General features: G+C 48.1%; 1 protein-coding gene across 1 annotated transcript in view; it reads left to right on the forward strand.

Moving 5' to 3' along the window:
- Nucleotides 1–20,120, forward strand: part of ITIH5 (inter-alpha-trypsin inhibitor heavy chain 5) — a 73,929-nt gene that overhangs the window by 36,754 nt on the left and 17,055 nt on the right. Inside the window, exon 8 of the mRNA XM_030572380.1 lies at nucleotides 19,509–19,680. Coding sequence (XP_030428240.1) covers nucleotides 19,509–19,680 — 172 coding nt within the window. The remainder of the gene's footprint in view (nucleotides 1–19,508; nucleotides 19,681–20,120) is intronic.

Below are 20,120 nucleotides of genomic sequence, written 5' to 3' on the forward strand. Positions count from 1 at the left end.
GCTCAGTGATGCCCAACCTTTTGCTTTTGTGCCTCTCCCACCTTTACCAGTAATGGAATCTGTCCACACCTCCTTCCCCCGTTCCTGCACAGCCACGGCTTCCTCAGATGAGGCGCTTGGGCTGATGGCAAGCTTGGGGTGGAGCAGAGGGAGGAGTGGAGCTGCAGCTGGGGTTGGACCTGGGCTGGAGTGGAGCTGCTGCTGGGGCTGGATGCCGCTCTCTCCTCACCCCTCATGGGGGCTGGCCTGGGCCCCACTGCATGTCCCCTCAAACATTCCTCTATCCCCCCATCCCGATGGGCACGCCCCACAATTTGGAGGCCACAGATCTAGAACATAAACTCTGTGGCACAGGAAATGTCTCTGATATATGTACACGTAGGTGTGCGCAGCACATTTCATTAGGGTGTGCACCCAGGGAGCCCTGCCCCCACCCACTCCCTCCAACTTCCCGCCCCCTGATTCCCCCCTCAGAACCCCAACCCCCCCCACTCCTTGTCCCCTGACTACCCCTTCCTGGGACCCCTGCCCCTAACTGCCCTCACTGCCCCTAACTGTCCTAACCCCACCCCCTATCTAAGCCTCCCTGCTCCTTGTCCCCTGTCTGCCCCCTAGGATCCTACCCCCTACCTGTCCTTTGACTGCCCTGACCCTTATCCACACCCCCGCTCCCAGCCAGACCACTGGGACTCACACGCCTATCCAACCGCTCCCCACCCCTGACAGGACCCCCAGAATTCCCGACCCATACGACCCCCCCTGCTCCCTGCCTGCCCTCTCCACACCCCTGCCTCATGACAGGCCTGACTCATTCAACCCCCTCGCCCCAACTCCTTGTCCCCTGACCATCCCCTCCAGAGACTCCCCACCCCAACTGCCCCCCCGGACCCTCTTTGCTCCCTGTCCCCTGACTGCCCTGCCCCCTATCCACCCCCTGCCCCCTGACAGACCCCAGGACTCCCATGCCCCATCCAACCCCCTCTGCTCCCTGACTGCCCCCTCCAGAGACCCCCCCGGCCCGGGATCCCATCCCCTATCCAACCCACCCTGCTCCCTGTCCCCTGATTGCCCCCACCCCTCATCCAACCCCCCTTGCCCCAGACCTCTTACCATGATGCTCCTAGCAGCATGTTCTGCTCTGCACAGAGCCAGACATGCTGCCCCACAGGAGCGGGCAGCCCCCCACTCAGAGCGCTGTGCATGGCTGCAGGGGAGGGGGGAGCGTGTCTGCCTCCCCGTGGAGCCAAACACTGCCCTGCAGGAGTGCCCAGCCCTGGCCCCCTGGAATGCTGTGCGTGCGGCGGCCTGGGTCCAGGGGAAAGGGGCCGGCGGCTTGCTGCATTTGGCTGGGTGCTCCAGCCCTGGAGCGCAGACCCCGGGGTTTGCCATGCCGGGAGAGTGGGGCCATTTTCCCAGCCCTACATTAGGGTGTGCCTGGGCACACCCAGCACACCCCGTGTGCACACCTATGTATGAACAGTATCTAGCACCATGGAGACAATCTCTGTATGGGCCTATACATCACTGTAGTACAGATAATGGTTGCTGGAGCACCCACAAAAAATGTAGCAGGTGCTTAGCACTCACAGGCAGCCGGCTTCCTCCCGCCACCCAGCGTCTCCTGCCTGCCGGTGGCCCTGCTGATCAACTCCTCCCCCTCCCTGAAGGGCCGGCTTTAGGCCGATTCTCCCAATTCTCGGGAATCGGGCCCCGCGCCTTAGGTGCCTTTTTAATTTTTTTTACTTACCCTGGCTGCAGTCTGCTCCGGGGTCTTCCGTGGCCCCGCTCCCCTGACCAAAGCGCCAGTGGGAGCGGGGCTGCCCCACAGCCCCGCTTTCCCAGCTAGAGCTCCTGCCGGAGCGCGGCAAGCCCTATCCTGCAGCGCTATTCTCCCGGCTGGTGCTCCGGGCCCTTTAAATAGCCCCCAGAGCCCTGGCGTAGCGGGGGTCTCTGGGGGCTATTTAAAGGGCCAGGGCTCCAGCTGCCTCTGCCAGCCCGGTCCTTTAAATAGCCACCGGAGCCCCGCCGCTCCCATGCATTCCCCAGGGCTCTCGCAGCTATTTAAAAGGTCTGGGTCGAAGCAGGGGAGCCCAGGGCCCTTTAAATAGCCCCAGAGCCCTGGAATAGCGGGGGACTTGGAGGCTATTTAAAGGGCCGAGGCTCCAGCTGCCTCTGCTGCAGCCCCTGCTCTGCCAGCACCAGACCCACCCCCCTGCCCACAGCCAGCCCGCCCATGCCAACCCCCCTGCCCTGTTTCCAGCCAACCCGTGTCATAAACAGATAGCTAAGGGTTAACGTCTCTTTCACCTGGAAAGAAGTAATCTGAACCACCTGACCAGAGGACCAATCAGGAAACAAGACTTTTTCAAATCTGGGTGGAGGGTTTGTTGTGTGTGTGTCCTTTTGTTCTTGGTTCTTCTGTCTGCCTGTATGCTCTCTCGGATGAGGAGTAATTTCTATTTCCTGCTTTCTAATCTTCTGTTTCCAAAGGGTTTGTTGTTTTTGTATTTACATGTCTATAGTTGCTAAAGTGCTTTAAACTGTATTCTTTTTAAATAAGGCTGTTTATTCATTTTTCTTTTAAGCAATTAACCCTGTATTTGTCACCTTAATACAAAAAGACCATTTGTATGTATTTTTCTTTCTTTTTATATAAAGCTTTCTTTTAAGACCTGTTGAAGTTTTTCTTTAGTGAGGAACTGCAGGGAATTGGGTCTGCAGCTCACCAGGGAATTGGTGGGAGGAAGAAGTCGGGGGAAACCTGGGTGTGTTAAATGTACTAGCCTGACTTTGCATTCCCTCTGGGTAAGGGGGGAAGAGAGATCGACTCTCGGTAATTCTGTTTTCCAAAACTGGGAACGGGGAGGGTGGAGTTCCTCTGCTTAAATTCACGGAGGTTGCTTCTGTGTATCTCTCCAGAAGCACCTGGAGGGGGGAAGGGAAAAGATTTATTTCCCTTTGTTGTAAGACTCAAGGGTTTGGGTCTTGGGGTCCCCAGGGAAGGTTTTTGTGGGGACCAGAGTGCCCCAAAACACTCTAATTTTTTGGGTGGTGGCAGCAGTACCAGGTCCAAGCTGGTAACTAAGCTTGGAGGTTTTCATGCTAACCCCCATATTTTGGACGCTAAGGTCCAAATCTGGGACTAGGTTATTGACATGAGTGGCAGCGTTTGTGGGAAAGATAGAATCCAAAAGCCAGTAGGAATATTATATTTTTCTTTTCTCTGCTAGGGGCTTTAAGCAGAGAGGGTTTGGTTTTAAAAGGAACCAGAGAGAATTTTTTTTTCTGCTCTCTCTGGCAGCTGTGGCTTGCATATTAAGCAAGCAACCATTCAACAAACCCTCCACCCAGATTTGAAAAAGTCTTGTTTCCTGATTGGTCCTCTGGTCAGGTGGTTCAGATTACTTCTTTCCAGGTGAAAGAGACGTTAACCCTTAGGTATCTGTTTATGACACCCTGCCACACCCCCCTGCAGCCCTGCCCAAAGCCAGCCAACCCCACACACACTCCTGCCTGCACCAGCCCTGCACTGCCTGCCCTGCCTGCATCCAGCCCCGCACTCCCTGCCTTGTCTCCAGCCAACCCCTGCTGCACCCACCTGCCTGAAGCCAGCCAGTCCCGCATCCCTTGCCCTGCCTGTAGGCAGACCCTACCTCCAGTCAGCCCCTGCCCTGCCTCCAACCAGCCCCATGTCCACTACTGCCCTGCAGTTCCCAGGGAAGTAACCCTGCACACCTGCTTCAATGAGGAGGACAGGGAGCAGCTGGGACTCACACATGTGCACACCCCCAGGGAGTGGCGGGGACCCACACATGTGAAACAGCTGTCACTAATAACCAATCCACAGCATATATGATGCAATGTACATAATATATAATTTTATTATTTATATAGTTATGGAAAGTAAATAATACAGGGAAGAAATGAAAGGCTTTTTTTTTTTTACACGTGTTTTTTCTTTTTAGTCATCCCTCCCAGGGCCCTGCCGAAAATGTTCGAATTGGGTCCCGCACTTCCTAAAGCCGGCCATGCCTCCCTGCCCTGCGCCTCCTGCCCACCACAATCAGCTGTTCTGCGATGTGCAGGAGATGCTGGGAGGGAACAGGAGGAGCGGGGATGGGCGCGCTTGGGGAAGGGGCGGAACTGGGTGGAAAGAGGCGGGATGGGGTGGAGCAGGGGTGGGGCCTTGAGGAAAGGGGTGGAGTGGGGGCGGAGCCTGGGGATGAAAAGGCAGGGCAGGGCTGGGCTGGGGACTTGCAGGAAGGGAGTGGAGTGGGGTAGGGTTTAGGATGAGCTGGGGTTGAGCACCCCTGGGGACAGAAGAAACCAGCTCCCATGGCACATTCTACACTGTTTACTCACCTCTGACTAGATAATTGTGATGGTCCCTTCTGGCCTTAAAGTCTCTGAGGCAATGTTATCTGGTGGTTAGAGCCCAGGACTGTGAGTTTGCTCAAAACAAGTATAATAGCTACATTGGCCAAAACACTGCGTCTTGAACCCATGTCTTCCAGAACTAAAAAAACACGAGTTACCACAGCTTGGCCTACTTGGTCTATAACAGATTTACATCGTCTGTGGATTGTGCACAGAGTGGGACCTGTATCACATTCCCCAATGGATTACATAAAAATACAATGCTCTCAGAACTTGCCAAAAATTGTAGTGATCACCAGGCTGGTGGCATTCAGTCAAATGCTGTGAGAAAAGAGTGTTTTCATGTAGCGCGTGAAAAAGAATGTAGGATAATTGAAATAAAAAGCATAACCTCCCGGGCCTATGTTTGATTCTCGCTGACCCGGGTAACAGCTAATTGATGTTGAAATCCAGTTGAGTGCATCTGCTCAACGTCTGAACTTCTTTTGGCATTGTGACAGCTGTCTTGCAGGGCGTAGGGGGAAGGGATCAAGAGCTTGGAATATTTTTCAGGCCTGGGGACTGACTGACTGTCTTCTGAGGACAAACGGGTGGAGAGACGTCAGGCAATGAATCGAGGGCACAGGGTAACGTCTCTTCCCTTGGCATTGACCTTTTAATTATTAGCTCCATGGAAACTGTTTGTGGTGAGGAGGGTTGGGGTTTTAGTATAAGATGTGCCTGTTAAAAGATAAGTGATTCAATTTAAAACAAATCCAGCGAGAACAAGAATTTAGGGCTTCTTTCACCACCATATTGCTCTGGCTTATAACTATGGAACTACATTGTTTTCAATGGAGCTACTCCAGTATGACTCCAGTATAACACAGTGGTGATACCTTTAAACCTGAGAGACTTTAACTTGCCCAAGACTTTCTCGCATCAGGTATATTTACAAAAACGTTTAGGATTCAAATTTAATCTGGGCTGCTGAGTCGATAATTAATTTATATAATACTTATCATTTATATAGTGTTTTGAATGTTCAAAACATCTTATGCACATTAATTAGCCCTGTCTAACCTCTGTGGCCATCATTCCCTGTAATACCCAAGTGTCTCACAATCTGTAATGCACTCACTCTCACATTGCCTCTCTGAGATAGGGAAGTGCTGTTGTTCAAAGGGGAAACTGAGGCACAGAGTGACGTGACTTGCACAGGATTATACAGGAAGTCTGCAACAGAGCAGGGAATTGAACATAGATGGGTGGCAGCTAATGCCCTAATAACTGAACCATCCTTCTCTCAAGCCCCCTTTGCAGATAGGGAAACTGAGGCAGAAAAGTAACTTCCTCAAGGTTACACAGTGAATCTGCGATTCCCAATTTATTAGCAGGATCTGCAGGGAACCACATTCAGGGCAGCAAGGCTGGCCAGCACAGTTACCCTTTTGTGATGGGTCTGTGTTGTGAAAAATAGCTACAGCCAAACTCTGGGCCGTCACTGGCAGTGTCAGTGTCAAAACACCTGTTTCCTGGATCGTACAGGAATTGCTTTTGGTTGTATGCTGGCCATCTGCCTAGAGGGGATCATGCAGACACTCTGAAAGGGAAGGTGGATGGCAGTCTGTGGCCTGCAAGGTGTTGACTTCAAAGAAAAGAATACACTGTCTGCTCCGAACAGTGGGCATAGAGTGGAGGAGGGAATAATGAAGCAGAACCCGGGAAGGAGCTCTAGTTTAAAAGCTCCTGAACTAAATCCCATCTTAGTTAAGAATCAGCTTATGATCTCTGTTGGCATGTCTGTGCAGGAGAGGACAGGGTTAGCATGCCATGAAGATCTTGTGAGAAAAGCCCTGGCCTGGTACTCATTATATATAAGTTCATATCTCAGCTTTGCGTGACCTTGGCCAAGTCATTTGGTTTCCCTGGGTATGTCCACACTAAATACTAAGCCCTGGCTCTTTCTCTGGTTTGAGCTCAACTCCCCTCTCTGTCCACAAACAAGTCAGCCTGACTAGAGTCAGCAAGCACTTAGGTCCCGGGTTCTAGGACCCTGCTAGGAGTCAGAGTCTGTGTCCTGCTGTGGCTTGGGTCCAAACTGTGTCACTTTGCAATGTGGATGTAGGTCAAACCACAGACCCGAGTCAGGAGATCTGTGTAGTGCAGTATGGATGCATTAACATGGCTGTGAGAACCAGGTCCAACAATTATAAACCCAGGTTTACAATGCAGTGTGGATACTCAGGCATGTGCTGGGAAACACAAACCCAAGTCTCACAGACCTTGGTTCACAATGCAGTGTAGGCATACCCTAAATACTTCAGTCCTTCATCTCTAAAACAGGGATGATGATAATCCTATCTCTTGTCGGTTTAGATCGCAATCTCTTTGGAGCAGCGACTCTCTTTTACTTAAAGAAAAGAAACGAGGAGTCCTTGTGGCACCTTGGAGACTAACAAATTTATTTGGGCGTAAACTTTTGTGGGCTAAAACCCACTTCATCAGATGCATGAAGTGAAAAATACAGGAGTAGGCATAAAGGATGGGGGTTGCTTTACCAAATGTGAGGTCAGTCAAACGAGATAAATCAATTAACAGCAGGATACCAAGGGAGGAAAAATAACTTTTGAAGTGGTAAGAGAGTGGCCCATTACAGACAATTGACAAGAAGGTATGAGTAACAGTAGGGAGAAATTAGTATTGGGGAAATTAAGTTTAGGTTTTGTAATGATCCAACCACTCCCAGTCTTTATTCAGGCCTAATCCGATGGTATCCAGTTTACAAATTAATTCCAGTTCTGCAGCTTCACATTGGAGTCTGTTTTTGAAGTTTTTTTTTGTTGAAGAAATGCCATTTTGAGGTCTGTTATTGAGTGACCCGAGCGATTGAAGTGTTCTCCTATTGGTTTTGAATGTTATGATTCCTGATGTCAGATTTGTGTCCATTTATTTTTTTGCATAGAGACTGTCTGGTTTGGCCAATGTACGTGGCAGAGGGGCATTGCTGGCACATGACTCTTGTACAGTGCTTAGCACAATGGAGCCCTAATCTCAACTGGGGCCTTTTTCTAATGTAATAAAAATAAGGAATAATCATAACATGGTGCATCCTTAACTTTGACATTTCCTGAGCTCCGAGCGCTTGGCCGTATGTTGGAATACGTCCTGTAGATGCTGTTGATGGGGATGGTGGATCCCTGCTTGTTATCTTTGAGTCTCCAGATCTTGTGCTTTGGCCTCAAAAACTTTGCTGTTTCTTGTGTGTGTTGGGGAAAGGGCTCTTGTGACCTTAAGCACAGAAGATAATAGGGGCAAAGTCCTACTTGATCATCCAGTCCATCTCCCGGTTGGCACAGGATTGCTCCCTGGAGGATATTCTCTTGTGCTTTGCCCAGATGGGTCTCAAAGATGGATGGTTCAGTGGGTAAGATGCAAAGCCTGCAATGCGGGAAACCCAGATGTGGTTCTCCATTCTGCCACAGACCTCCTGGGAAAAAAGGCATCCAGCTCAGCCATGGAGGTGCCTAAGCCCTTCTCCTTGGCATTGCGTTCCTGGCTAGTTTAGACAGCTCTCTGCTCAGCCGGCTGGCTCCTGAAGGTCCCTTTCATAGGTTCCTAACTCTCCCCATGCATTGTATGGGGAGCCTGGGTGCCTAGCTCAGGGCTGTGGTATCCGCCAGGCAGTAGGCTGTCAGGAGTGAGGCATTGCAAAGCGGAGCAGAGCAGCACAGAAGTATCTTTGAGGAACGGGGCCTCGGTTGCCATCTGTAAATGCGGATAACAGCCCTACCCTACCTGGCGGGCTGTTGTGAGAATCAATACAATGAAGACTGTGAGTTGCTCAGGTACTATGGTAATGGGGCAGTTGAAGGGCCTAAGAGATATAGACTAGGTAGAAGTGATCCCTTCCCTCTGGAGGTTATTCTGCAGTCTCAGGCAAGTCATGGGCCAGACGATTTTCCTGATATGCAGCCAGAACTCTCCCTTTTCTCAGTGTTCTCCCCTAGCTTCTAGCTGCATCCCCATGTATCGCACTGTGTAACTCCTCTCCTTCCTTGGTAAATATTTGTGGGCTGTTAGCAGATCCCCCAGTTCTTTAATCATCCCTTAGCCAAATTATACATAGTTAGCTCATTCAGATCAGTAGTGTATGTCCCTGAGTGATTCATCTGTTGGTCAGTGGTTATTGCTTAGAGGTTTTTAAGGTCAGGCTTGATAAAGCCCTGGCTGGGATGATTTAGTTGGGGATTGGTCCTGCTTTGAGCAGGGGGTTGGACTAGATGACCTCCTGAGGTCCCTTCCAACCCTGATATTCTATGATTCTATGATTGCACCTTTCCTGGGTGAGTAGGTCTCTCAGGGATGTCTACATAGCAACTAGATACCCGTGGATGGCCTATACTGGCTGGCTTGGGATTGGAGCCTGGGCTCTAGGCCCTGAGGATTCCAGAGCCTGGGCTTCTGCCCAAACCTTGAAGTCCACACAGCAATGAAACAGTCCACAGCATGAGCCCTGCAAGCCCAAGTCAGCTGGCATGGGCCTGCTGTGGGTGCCTAGCTGCAGTGTAGACATACCTTAGATGTCTGATTTCAGTGAAGCTGAGGCTAGTCAGTTTTTGCAACAGGGCCTGATCCAATGTCTATTGAAGCCAATGGAAAGACGTCTCTTGACTTTAGCGGGCTGCGGCTCAGGCATCTGCATAGGAGTTGTTAAAATATCTGCCCAGGAGGCAAAGTCTGTGAGCATGCTAAGGAAACGGGCCTGTCAATGAGGTAATTGCTGGGAGTTAATGGGAGTTGCAGTGGGCAGCACTGCTGGGGAAGCCTGACAACCGAGCATTGTCTCCCTTTCAGCTGCTTGACTTTCATTTCACATGTGACAGCCACGCTTCCCCCTTGGCCCGCTCCACACAACAACTGAGGGATTGTGGTATAAATGTCATCGGCGGTGCCCTTCCACTCGGAGAAGGTGCCCCGGAGGGTCTGACGCTGTGCCATCAGCCTCTGGGAATGTCTGTGTCAGCAGTTAGGCATGAAACGTTTCTCTCTCACGTTATCGGGCTTTTCCTACTGACCCTGCCGGGCATTCCCAGGGATTGCATCACTCCAGCATGCTCTTGTGAACAGATGAGGAAGGGGAGACTGGGTGCGCACCCTCTGTCTGCCTGTGAAGCACATGCCATTTGCTTGGCAGGGAGCAGTGTTGTCTGGGGCTTAAAATGTGGGATAGGCGTGGTTGGCATGCTGGAAAAATGTGAAATTTAGGCAGTCAGGATTCCTAGGTTCCTTTCCCAGCTCTGCCAATGACTCACTTTGTGATTAATTAGGCAGTTAGTTAATCTTACTATGCCTCAGTTTACTCTGCTGTGACTGATTAATGCTTTTAAAGTGCTTTGAGATCCTGGAGTAAAAGGCACTATGTATATACAATCATTATTAGCAGTTATATTTCTAGGAGCACCATTACCCATGCTGTTTTCTTAATATTCATGCCAGACCAGTGTGCTCTGAGATTTCCAATGTGTTCCCATAACTGAACAGTGTGGAGGCTGCAGCAACCAGCAGCAACTCAACCACAGAGCTCAACACAGGCTGGATTCCTGCTTCCCCTGGTCCCTGTGGCCGTCAGTCCATATGGAGAATTTACTCACCTTCATTTCCAGGCTTGAGATGCCCGAGTGCCATAGGCTCACATTGGCTTTTGCAATTCCTTGCAGAAATGTTGATGCCAGCAAAGCCCACTGCTCAGTGTGTGTTATGTATCCCCCCCACTGTGGCTCTTGATTTCAGTCTCCCAGCTGCAGAGCCTGACTCTTCTGCTCAAGATGTTGAGATTCATAGAAGTGTAGGACTGGAGGGGACCTCGAGAGATCATCTAATCCAGTCCCCAGCACTCAAGGCAGGACTACGTAATAACAAGACCATTCCTCACAGGTGTTTCTCTAACCTGCTCTAAAATATCCAGTGATGGAGATTCCACAACCTCCCTGGGCAGTTTATTCCAGTGCTTAACTATTCTGGCAGTTAGGAAGCTTTTCCTAATGTCCAACTTAAACTGCCCTTGCTGCAATTTAAGCCCATTGCTTCTTGTTCTATCCTTAGCCCTCGTCCAGACTAACCCGCGGCATCGGCGGGTTAAAATCGATTGCTCGGGGATCGATATATCGCGTCTAGTCTGGACGCGGTGTATCGATCCCCGAGCGTGCTTACATCGATTCCGGAACTCCATCAATCCGAATGGAGTTCCGGAATCGACACGGAGAGCCGCGGACATCGATGCGGCGCCGTCCAGACTGGTGAGTACCTCGATTTTAGAAATTCGACTTCAGCTACGTTATTCTCGTAGCTGAAGTTGCGTATCTAAAATCGATTTTAATTCCTAGTCTGGACGTGTCCTTAGAGGTTAAGGAGAGCAATTTCCCCCCTTCCCTTGATGTCATCCAGTTAGTTCTGGAGGTTCCCTGGTGTGTCAGCCCCAGTGGCAGCTGTCACAAACACACTTCTTTTAACTCATTAAAGGCTGCAAAGCTACTGGCACAGATTCTAATTTGCTGCACAGCCTCTGTTGCCTGCTTGCTCTCCTTCTGCCACAGTGATGCTCATGAACGAGGAAACCTGCCCCATAGTATTCAGGAAGCTGCAACCTTCTCCTCGTCTAACTCCTGCCTTAAAATGTACCCGTGTTGTACATTGGTACTTCTGCAAATCACTCCAGGGGCAAGACAAGCCTTTCGTTAAATTCCCTTTTGTTACTTCTTCCTCCCAGTCACTCCTTGTCTTCTCCATCTGTTGCCACCAGACCACTCTCCTGGGGCAGAGACAGTCTTCTTTGTTACTTAGCTCTACGGTGCCTAGCATGATAGGACCCTGATCCTCGATCTGGCTTCCTCAGTGCTCCCATGTTAAAAACAAGAATACCAGGCTAAATGCAGGGTGACTCATTGTCACACTAAACACCCATCTGGCTAGCGGTCTGGAAAATACCAGCCATCAAAGGGTTAATCGTCCTCATACATGCATTTCAGTGGAATGACTCACTCTGGGCGCTGGCAGCAGAGACTCTGGTAGGTGCAGAGAAACGCTGGGCTCTCACTGCAAGATAAATTCCGACTGTGGCCGTACAAGGCCCGAATGCAGAAATCTGTCAGTGTGCCCTAAGCACAGAGGCTGCCACAGAGTAACCCTCACTATTCACTCCAGCCATCAGTCAGTGCAGGGAACGATGGAGTTTTGCTGTTTGGTGCAATATATTTAAAGTCTCCGAGGGATGCCAGCAGTAGAAACTTTCTGACCAGTTTCCCTTGATAAAAGCTGTAGCCCCTTGACAGCTCCTCAGTTGTATACCCCTCTGTGTAAGGAAAGTCTTAATGATCCCAAGGACATACCTTTCCCGGAGACCGGGGTTTCTCAACTTTTTTCTTTCTGAGGCCCACTCCAACATACTATAAAAACTCCATGGCCCAGCTGTGCCACAATAATTGATTTTCTGCATGTAAAAGCCAGGGCTGGCATTAGGGGGTAGCAAGCAGGGCAATTGCCTGGAGGACCTCGTGCCACAGGGACCTCGCAAAGCTACATTGCTCAGGCTTCGGCTTCAGCCTTGGGTGGCAGGGCTCAGGGCCCTGGTCTCCAGCCCCATGCGATGGGGCTTTGGCATTCTGCTCTGGGTCCCAGCAAGTCTAATACTGTCCCTGGCTTGGTGGATCCCTGAAACCTGCTTGTGGCCTGCCAGAGGGCCCCGAACCGCTGATTGAGAACCACTGCCATAGCCCACACAGGGAAGAGGAACATGGATTGCAACATCACTTTCATCAGGATAGAGTTTCATGTCCTTGAGGTGGGTGCTTTGCCCTCTTCAGCTGCCGTGACAAAGCAGCCTGGTCTTAAAGACAAAAGGAGCCATGCAAATATATAGAACTGTCAGGGTGATTCATTCCAGTGCTGCCCTGTCATGTGCAGAGCCTTTTCCTACAAGGCATGGCACATCCTCCATTCCCATCAGCTTCAGGGTGAGTTGAGAGTGCCCAGGATTGTGCAGGATCGGGCCATTAGTTTACACTGGAGCTGAAGTAAAACCTAGTGGGGAGGCAACCACTAAATAAGATCACCCTTCCCCCCCTTAGCCCTTTGCTCATGTCTGGACTCAAGCCAAACTGATGTATGTTTCACACACACCACTACATTAAAAGAACATTATTAAGGTTGCAAAGTCAAGGATTCAAAAGTTATGAAACAGTAGAATTACAGGTGCCAGCATAACCTTAATTCAGCCCCCTCTGAGTGTGTTCACTGTGATACAGTCTTTAATGATAATACATTCTATCTTGTGTGTGGACATTATGATATAGTCTTGAATTACATTTTCTTTGCCCTATTAGTCCCACTTTTCCAACCTGAATTTGGTTCCTTTTCAGATCTGCATTCCTTGCCCCACTCACTTCCTTCCCCCCATCCCACTGGTTACAGTGACAGTCTCCTCCCCCCCGCCACCAAGCCCCCAGTCCCAGCCTTCTCATCCTTCCCAACCAACTCCCTTTGTTCCCCTAGGTCTGGCTCTTGCTCCTCTGCATTGAAACCAGGCAGCTTCCTCCTCCTCCCCACTGGGGGAGCAGTGAGAGCATAGGAGAGACAGGTGCCCTCCTCTCAATTCTGGTGCCCAACCCCTGCCCAACCTATAACAACCCAGAGCTGCAATTGCAGGGAACATCCTGCTCAGCCCCCTCCAGCTCTGGGCTGGAACATGCTCATTGCAAATGTAAGCTGCAGAGATTTTTATCTGTGAAGCTCTTAACAAGTCTCTACTGAGCAAGTGCAACCTGTGATTTTTTTCAGAGGTTTATATTAAGCCAGATTTGGGCAGATTTTCACAAGAATGGCGAAAGGCACATCCTGACACAAAAAGCTACCCTTCTGCTCAGTCCCTGCTCCAAAGCCTGGTTGCATGAGAACTGCTCAAAGAAAAGGTCGCCAGAATTGTTGAATGGGGCAAAACTATATCTCTTTCTCTAGCCTCGTTTAGCTGAATTGGTTTAGCTGAAAATTTCCAGGAAGTTTCATTTGGAGGCAGACACTTAGCATGGAAACTTTCAGCCCAAACAATTACTGTTTAGCAAAGTTATAAGCAACTGAAAACAGGATCTGGTCATGGGAAGGGCTGGGCACCCTTAGACAGAGCTACCAGTCCCACCTGTGATAGGATTTGGAAATTCATCCCCTAAGCTACAGGCCCGGTTTCTATTCCTTTCTCTCTCTTTCTCCTGCCTATGTTGGTGTGACACTCTGTATCTCGGGCGAACATCCTGCACCGCTACGTTCATCCTTATAACATGGTTGTGTGGTATCCAATGCAAAGTTTGTCATGTCGGGCGTCTTCGGAAGGCTCATGGTGCACTGAGCACTGTTGTTATAGTGATGTTATAGGTTGTAATTCCACGTGTATAGTTATGAGGCTGAAAATGTGTCCTCATGGCTTAAAGCAAGTCCAGGCAAAACTCTCCAGGAACAGAGGGGCAGTTCACACCTCATCAGGGCATGTATGGGACAAACCCAGCCCAGCCTCACAGGAACAAAGGACACTGGCCTAGGCAGCAATAAAGGGTCAGTTGGACTCTTGAGTGAGTCACCCCCTCTTCCCTTGGTCAGTTCGGGACTATGATGAGGTAATGCTCACCTGACTCTGAAGGTGGGGGGGAGGGGCAAAGCCAAGAGGTAAGAAAGGACATGATGAAAGGCAGAGACATTTGCCGTGCTCTCTCTCTTCCACTTCCATCTACAGACACCACCACCAAACAACGGAAGTGCTCATCAAAGTGGAGAGCCTGGCTGAAGGGCAGTCAGCCGTCTGTGGTGAGATACATATAAGTTTGTAAGGGCACTGAAAGATCAGTTTAGAAGGCATTTTGCTTTTATTTCATTTGACAAAATCTGACTTGTTGTGCTTTCACTTATAATCACTTAAAATCTGTGAATGTGTTTGTTTAGTCTACCTGAAGCAGTGCCTTTAGTTTGAAGCATGTCAGAGACTCCCCTTGGGATAACAAGCCTGGTACATGTCAATTTCTTTTTTAAACTGACAAACTCATATAAGCTTGCAGCGTCCAGTGGGCATAACTGGACACTGCAAGACAGAGGTTCCTAAGGTTGTGTCTGGGACCAGAGATATTGGCTAGTGTCATTTGGTTGCACAATCCAAGCAGCGGCTGGTCAAAAGTGCTCACACACATAGCTGGGAGCAGCTTACATGCTAGAAGCTGTGTGTGAACAACCCAGGAGTGGGGGTTCTCACAGCAGAGCAGGGTAAGACTGGCTCCCAGAGTCAAGGATTGGAGTGACCTAGCAGATCTAGCAGAAGTCTGAAGGAATGCCTAACATAGTGAATGCTAATGGGAAGCGGGTAGATTTAGAAGATAAAATAAAAAAAGAACAAGTTAAAAATCACTTAGAAAAGTTAGATGCCTGCAAGTCACCAGGGCCTGATGAAATTCATCCTAGAATACTCAAGGAGCTAATAGAGGAGGTATCTGAGCCTCTAGCTATTATCTTTGGAAAATCATGGGAGATGGGAGAGATTCCAGAAGACTGGAAAAGGGGAAATATAGTGCCCATCTATAAAAAGGGAAATAAAAACAACCCAGGAAACTACAGACCAGTTAGATTAACTTCTGTGCCAGGGAAGATAACGGAGCAAGTAATCAAGGAAATCATCTGTAAACACTTGGAAGGTGGTAAGGTGATAGGGAATAGCCAGCATGGATTTGTAAAGAACAAATCGTGTCAAACCAATCTGATAGCTTTCTTGGATAGGATAATGAGTCTTGTGGATAAGGGAGAAGCGGTGGATGTGGTATGCCTAGACTTTAGTAAAGCATTTGATACGGTCTCGCATGATATTCTTATTGATAATGTAGGCAAATACAATTTAGATGGGGCTACTATAAGGTGGGTGCATAACTGGCTGGATAACCATACTCAGAGAGTAGTTGTTAATGGTTCCCAATCCTGCTGGAAAGGAATAACAAGTGGGGTTCCACAGGGGCCTGTTTTGGGACCGGCTCTGTTCAATATCTTCATCAACGACTTACATATTGGCATAGAAAATATGCTTATTAAGTTTGCAGATGATACCAAACTGGGAGGGATTGCAACTGCTTTGGAGGACAGGGTCATAATTCAAAATGATCTGGACAAATTGGAGAAATGGTCTGAGGCAGGGGTCGGCAACCTTTCAGAAGTGGTGTGCCGAGTCTTTATTTATTCACTCTAATTTAAGGTTTCGCGTGCCAGTCATACATTTTAATGTTTTTAGAAGGCCTTTTTCTATAAGTCTATAATATATAATCAAACTATTGTTGTATGTAAAGTAAATAAGATTTTTAAAATGTTTAAGAAGCGTCATTTAAAATTAAATTAAAATGCAGAGCCCCCCAGATTGGTGACCAGGACCTAGGCAGTGTGAGTGCCACTGAAAAGCAGCTTGCGTGCTGCCTTTAGCACCTGTGCCATAGGTTGCCTACCCTTGGTCCGAGGTAAACAGGATGAAGTTTAACAAAGACAAATGCAAAGTGCTCCACTTAGGAAGGAAAAATCAGTTTCACACATACAGAATGGGAAGAGACTGTTTAGGAAGGAGTACGGCAGAAAGGGATCTAGGGGTTATAGTGAACCACAAGCTAAATATGAGTCAACAGTGTGATGCTGTTGCAAAAAAAGCAAACGTGATTCTGGGATGCATTAACGGATGTGTTGTGAGCAAGACACGAGAAGTCATTCTTCTGCTCTACTCTGCACTGGTTAGGCCTCAACTGGAGTATTGTGTCCAGTTCTGGGCATCGCATTTCAAGAAAGATGTGGAGAAATTGGAGAGGGTCCAGAGAAGAGCAACAAGAATGATTAAAGGTCTTGAGAACATGACCTATGAAGGAAGGCTGAAGGAATTGGGTTTGTTTAGTTTGGAAAAGAGAAGACTGAGAGGGGACATGATAGCAGTTTTCAGGTATCTAAAAGGGTGTCATAAGGAGGAGGGAGAAAACATGTTCATCTTGGTCTCTAAGGATAGAACAAGAAGCAATGGGCTTAAATTGCAGCAAGGGAGGTTTAGGTTGGACATTAGGAAAAAGTTCTTAACTGTCAGAGTGGTTAAACACTGGAATAAATTGCCTAGGGAGGCTGTGGAATCTCCATCTCTGGAGATATTTAAGAGCAGGTTAGATAAATGTCTATTAGGGATGGTCTAGACAGTATTTGGTCCTGCCATGAGGGCAGGGGACTGGACTCAATGACCTCTTGAGGTCCCTTCCAGTTCTAGAATCTATGAATCTATGAATCACCGGTCCAGATAACACCAGGGGAACGTCACAGTTAGCAATTTACAGATGCAGAGGCTTGGTAGCCTGCTAACTTCTCAGCCTCCTTCACCTCCAGCACAAGAGTTTAGAACATAAGAACGGCTGTACCAGGTCAGACCAAAGGTCCATCTAGCCCAGTATCTGTCTACCGATAGTGGCCAATGCCAGGTGCCCCAGAGGAGTGAACCTAACAGGCAATGATCAAGTGATCTCTCTCCTGCCATCCATCTCCACCCTCTGACAAACAGAGGCCAGGGACACCATTCCTTACCCATCCTGGCTAATACCCATTAATAGACTTAACCACCATGAATTTATCCAGTTCTCTTTTACATGCTGTTATAGTCCTAGCCTTCACAACCTCCTCAGGTAAGGAGTTCTGCAAGTTGACTGTGTGCTGCATGAAGAAGAACTTCCTTTTATTTGTTTTAAACCTGCTGCCTATTAATTTCATTTGGTGACCCCTAGTTCTTGTATTATGGGAATAAGTAAATAACTTTTCCTTATCCACTTTCTCCACATCACTCATGATTTTATATACCTCTATCGTATCCCCCCTTAGTCTTCTCTTTTCCAAGCTGAAGAGTCCTAGCCTCTTTAATCTCTCCTCATATGGGACCCTCTCCAAACCCCTAATCATTTTAGTTGCCCTTTTCTGAAACTTTTCTAGTGCCTGTATATCTTTTTTGAGGTGAGGAGACCACATCTGTACACAGTATTTGAGATGTGGGCATGCCATGGATTTATATAAGGGCAATAATATATTCTCAGTCTTATTCTCTATCCCCTTTTTAATGATTCCTAACATCCTGTTCGCTTTTTTGACAGCCTCTGGCCACTGCGTGGACATCTTCAGAGAACTATCCACGATGATTCCAAGATCTTTTTCCTGACTTGTTGTAGCTAAATTAGCCCTCATCATATTGTATATATATAGTTAGGGGTTTTTTTTTTCCAGTGTGCATTACTTTACATTTATCCACATTAAATTTCATTTGCTATTTTGTTGCCCAATCACTTAGTTTTGTGAGATCTTTTTGAAGTTCTTCACAGTCTGCTTTGGTCTTAACTATCTTGTGCAGTTTAGTATCATCTGCAAACTTTGCCACCTCACTGTTTACCCCTTTCTCCAGATCATTTATGAATAAATTGAATAGGATTAAATTCCTCTCTAGCGGTTGACATTGCAACCTACCACACTCCCTACTCTCCTTCATACTCTCCATCCACTTACATAGCATTTTCTAGGAGCAAATGGCCGACTACACCCTCATTGTGATGTAGTAGGATCCACTCGTACTTCCACTAGGTCTCACTGCCCTACTTCTTCCATGTATAAATAAGAGGCAGCGTGGCCTACTGGACTGACAGCTGGGAACTCCCGCGTGCTATTCCCAGTCTTGATGGTGATTTGATGTAGGATATAGGCCAAATGAAGTTCTCTCTGAACCTCAGTTTCCCCATCTGTAAAAGAGTGGTAGTAATGCTTACTTACCCCCTCAGGGGTGTTAGTATTAGCTAGTGTCTGCAAAGTGCTTTAAGAATGAAAAGCAAAGATTACACCCTAGAGCAAGACATGGGACTGCAGCGTCCCCAGTGATGTGAACTCCCACCCTGCCTTTATTCTTGTAACACCTGCTATTAGGTTTCCCTCATTGTTCTAAATGCCAAGAAAACGCTCCAGGAAGTAGCAAATGTCTAGCACATGCTGCCAGGGAGAGCTGGTCTCAGAGGCCTGGGAAAGCATTCAAACTCTTGGGTGCTTCTCTGGACCAAACCCTAAATCTGAACCTCCCATCACTGCTAAAATACAAGGGCACCATCTGATCACTGTCTCTGTGTCTATTAGTAGCATTGTCTCTGAAACAGTCATGGAATGCTTTCTACAGAAACGTAACAGAGGATTAAATCTCAGTTATTGCCAGATTGGAAAGGGGGGAAAGAGAGAGAGAAATCATCAAAATAACATTTGGGAAGGGTTTATAAATTGGATGTGGATCAGTAGGAGGTGCTCAGGGCACCCCTCGTCTGATCCAAAGCACATTGAAGTTGATGGAAAGAGTCCCACTGATTTCGAATGGACCTTGGATCAGACCCCAGATCACCAGCTGGAAGGATGACTAAGAAATTCCATTGCAATGGGTAATTTGTTTGCAATGAAATCGCCAGCTTCAATGCAGAATCAAGAGAAATATTGGCCACACAGCTTGATGGGACATTTGTGCTCTTCAGGTTTTCTTTGTATAAAAACTCCAGGTCTGGAAATATTTGATTTCTATCACCCTGGATTACCCTATTTGTCACTCTTTTGGACAAGCTCCTTCATGAATTCTGCCAGGCTGCCCCGTATGCCTGTAAATACCTGCAAAGCCACTATCCTCCCCTAAATCTCTCCTTAAAACCTACCTACGCCATGATGCTTGCAAAAGACTTGGCAGTGGTTAGGCAACGGGTGTGCGGCAGCTGCTGCCCCACTACTTATAATTGTTCCCTTGTCCCCTGTATCCAAATAGTGTCTTCTATCTTACACTTAGATTGCAAGCTTTTGGGGGGCAGGGACTGTCATTTCATTATATATTTGTCCAGCACCTAACACAGTGGGGCCCTGGCCGCTAGGTGCTACTGTAATACAAATAATAAACATCTAGGGAGTCAGGCTTATTGGCTCAGATCCTCAAAGGTATTTAGGTGCCCAACTCCCATTGGAATCAATGGGAGTTAGGTGCTGAAATATCATTGAAGATCTGGGCCCTTGCCATTAAAGCGGTGAGAATTTGACTTGTACGTTTCTTTTCTTTTCTTTAGACCAAAGATGCTCTCTTCACCATTCTCAAGGACCTAAGGCCAGAGGACCACTTCAATATTATTGGTTTTTCTGACCGAATCAAGGTCTGGCAACAGGACCATATGGTGCCAGTGACTCCAAACAACATACGAGATGCCAAAAAGTGCATCCTTAACATATCACCTACTGGAGGTAGGCTATGGAGACCCAGATGGGATTGACTTGTTCCTTTGATTAATTTACATCAGCCTGAGACCTTGCAGATCTCTCAGGGAACACCAGGTGGAATTATCAAAAGGGTTGTCAGCATTGGCCTCGCTGTCAGAGTCAATAGGAACTTTACTGTTCATTCCCCTGTTAGCAGATTTAGCCCACTGCCGAGCATATTTGAAAATCCCACCCTCTGACTTCTCATCACATAAGCTTCCCAACTATCTAAACTAGCTGTTCTCAAACTGTGGCCTACAGAGAGCTGGTTGGTCACATGGTGCTGGCTCCTTCTCCTTGTTTCCAGCTGCTAAGCAACTGTTAAGAGGCAGCTGGAGATACATTCAAGACTTTCTTAATGTTAATTTAGCATGCAAGTAGTTGCAGGAGCTGCCACAGGGATTGCAAATGGGAGGGAAGGTGTC

This window comes from Gopherus evgoodei, chromosome 1 (genome assembly GCF_007399415.2).
Source record: "Gopherus evgoodei ecotype Sinaloan lineage chromosome 1, rGopEvg1_v1.p, whole genome shotgun sequence".
NCBI lineage: Eukaryota > Metazoa > Chordata > Testudines > Testudinidae > Gopherus > Gopherus evgoodei.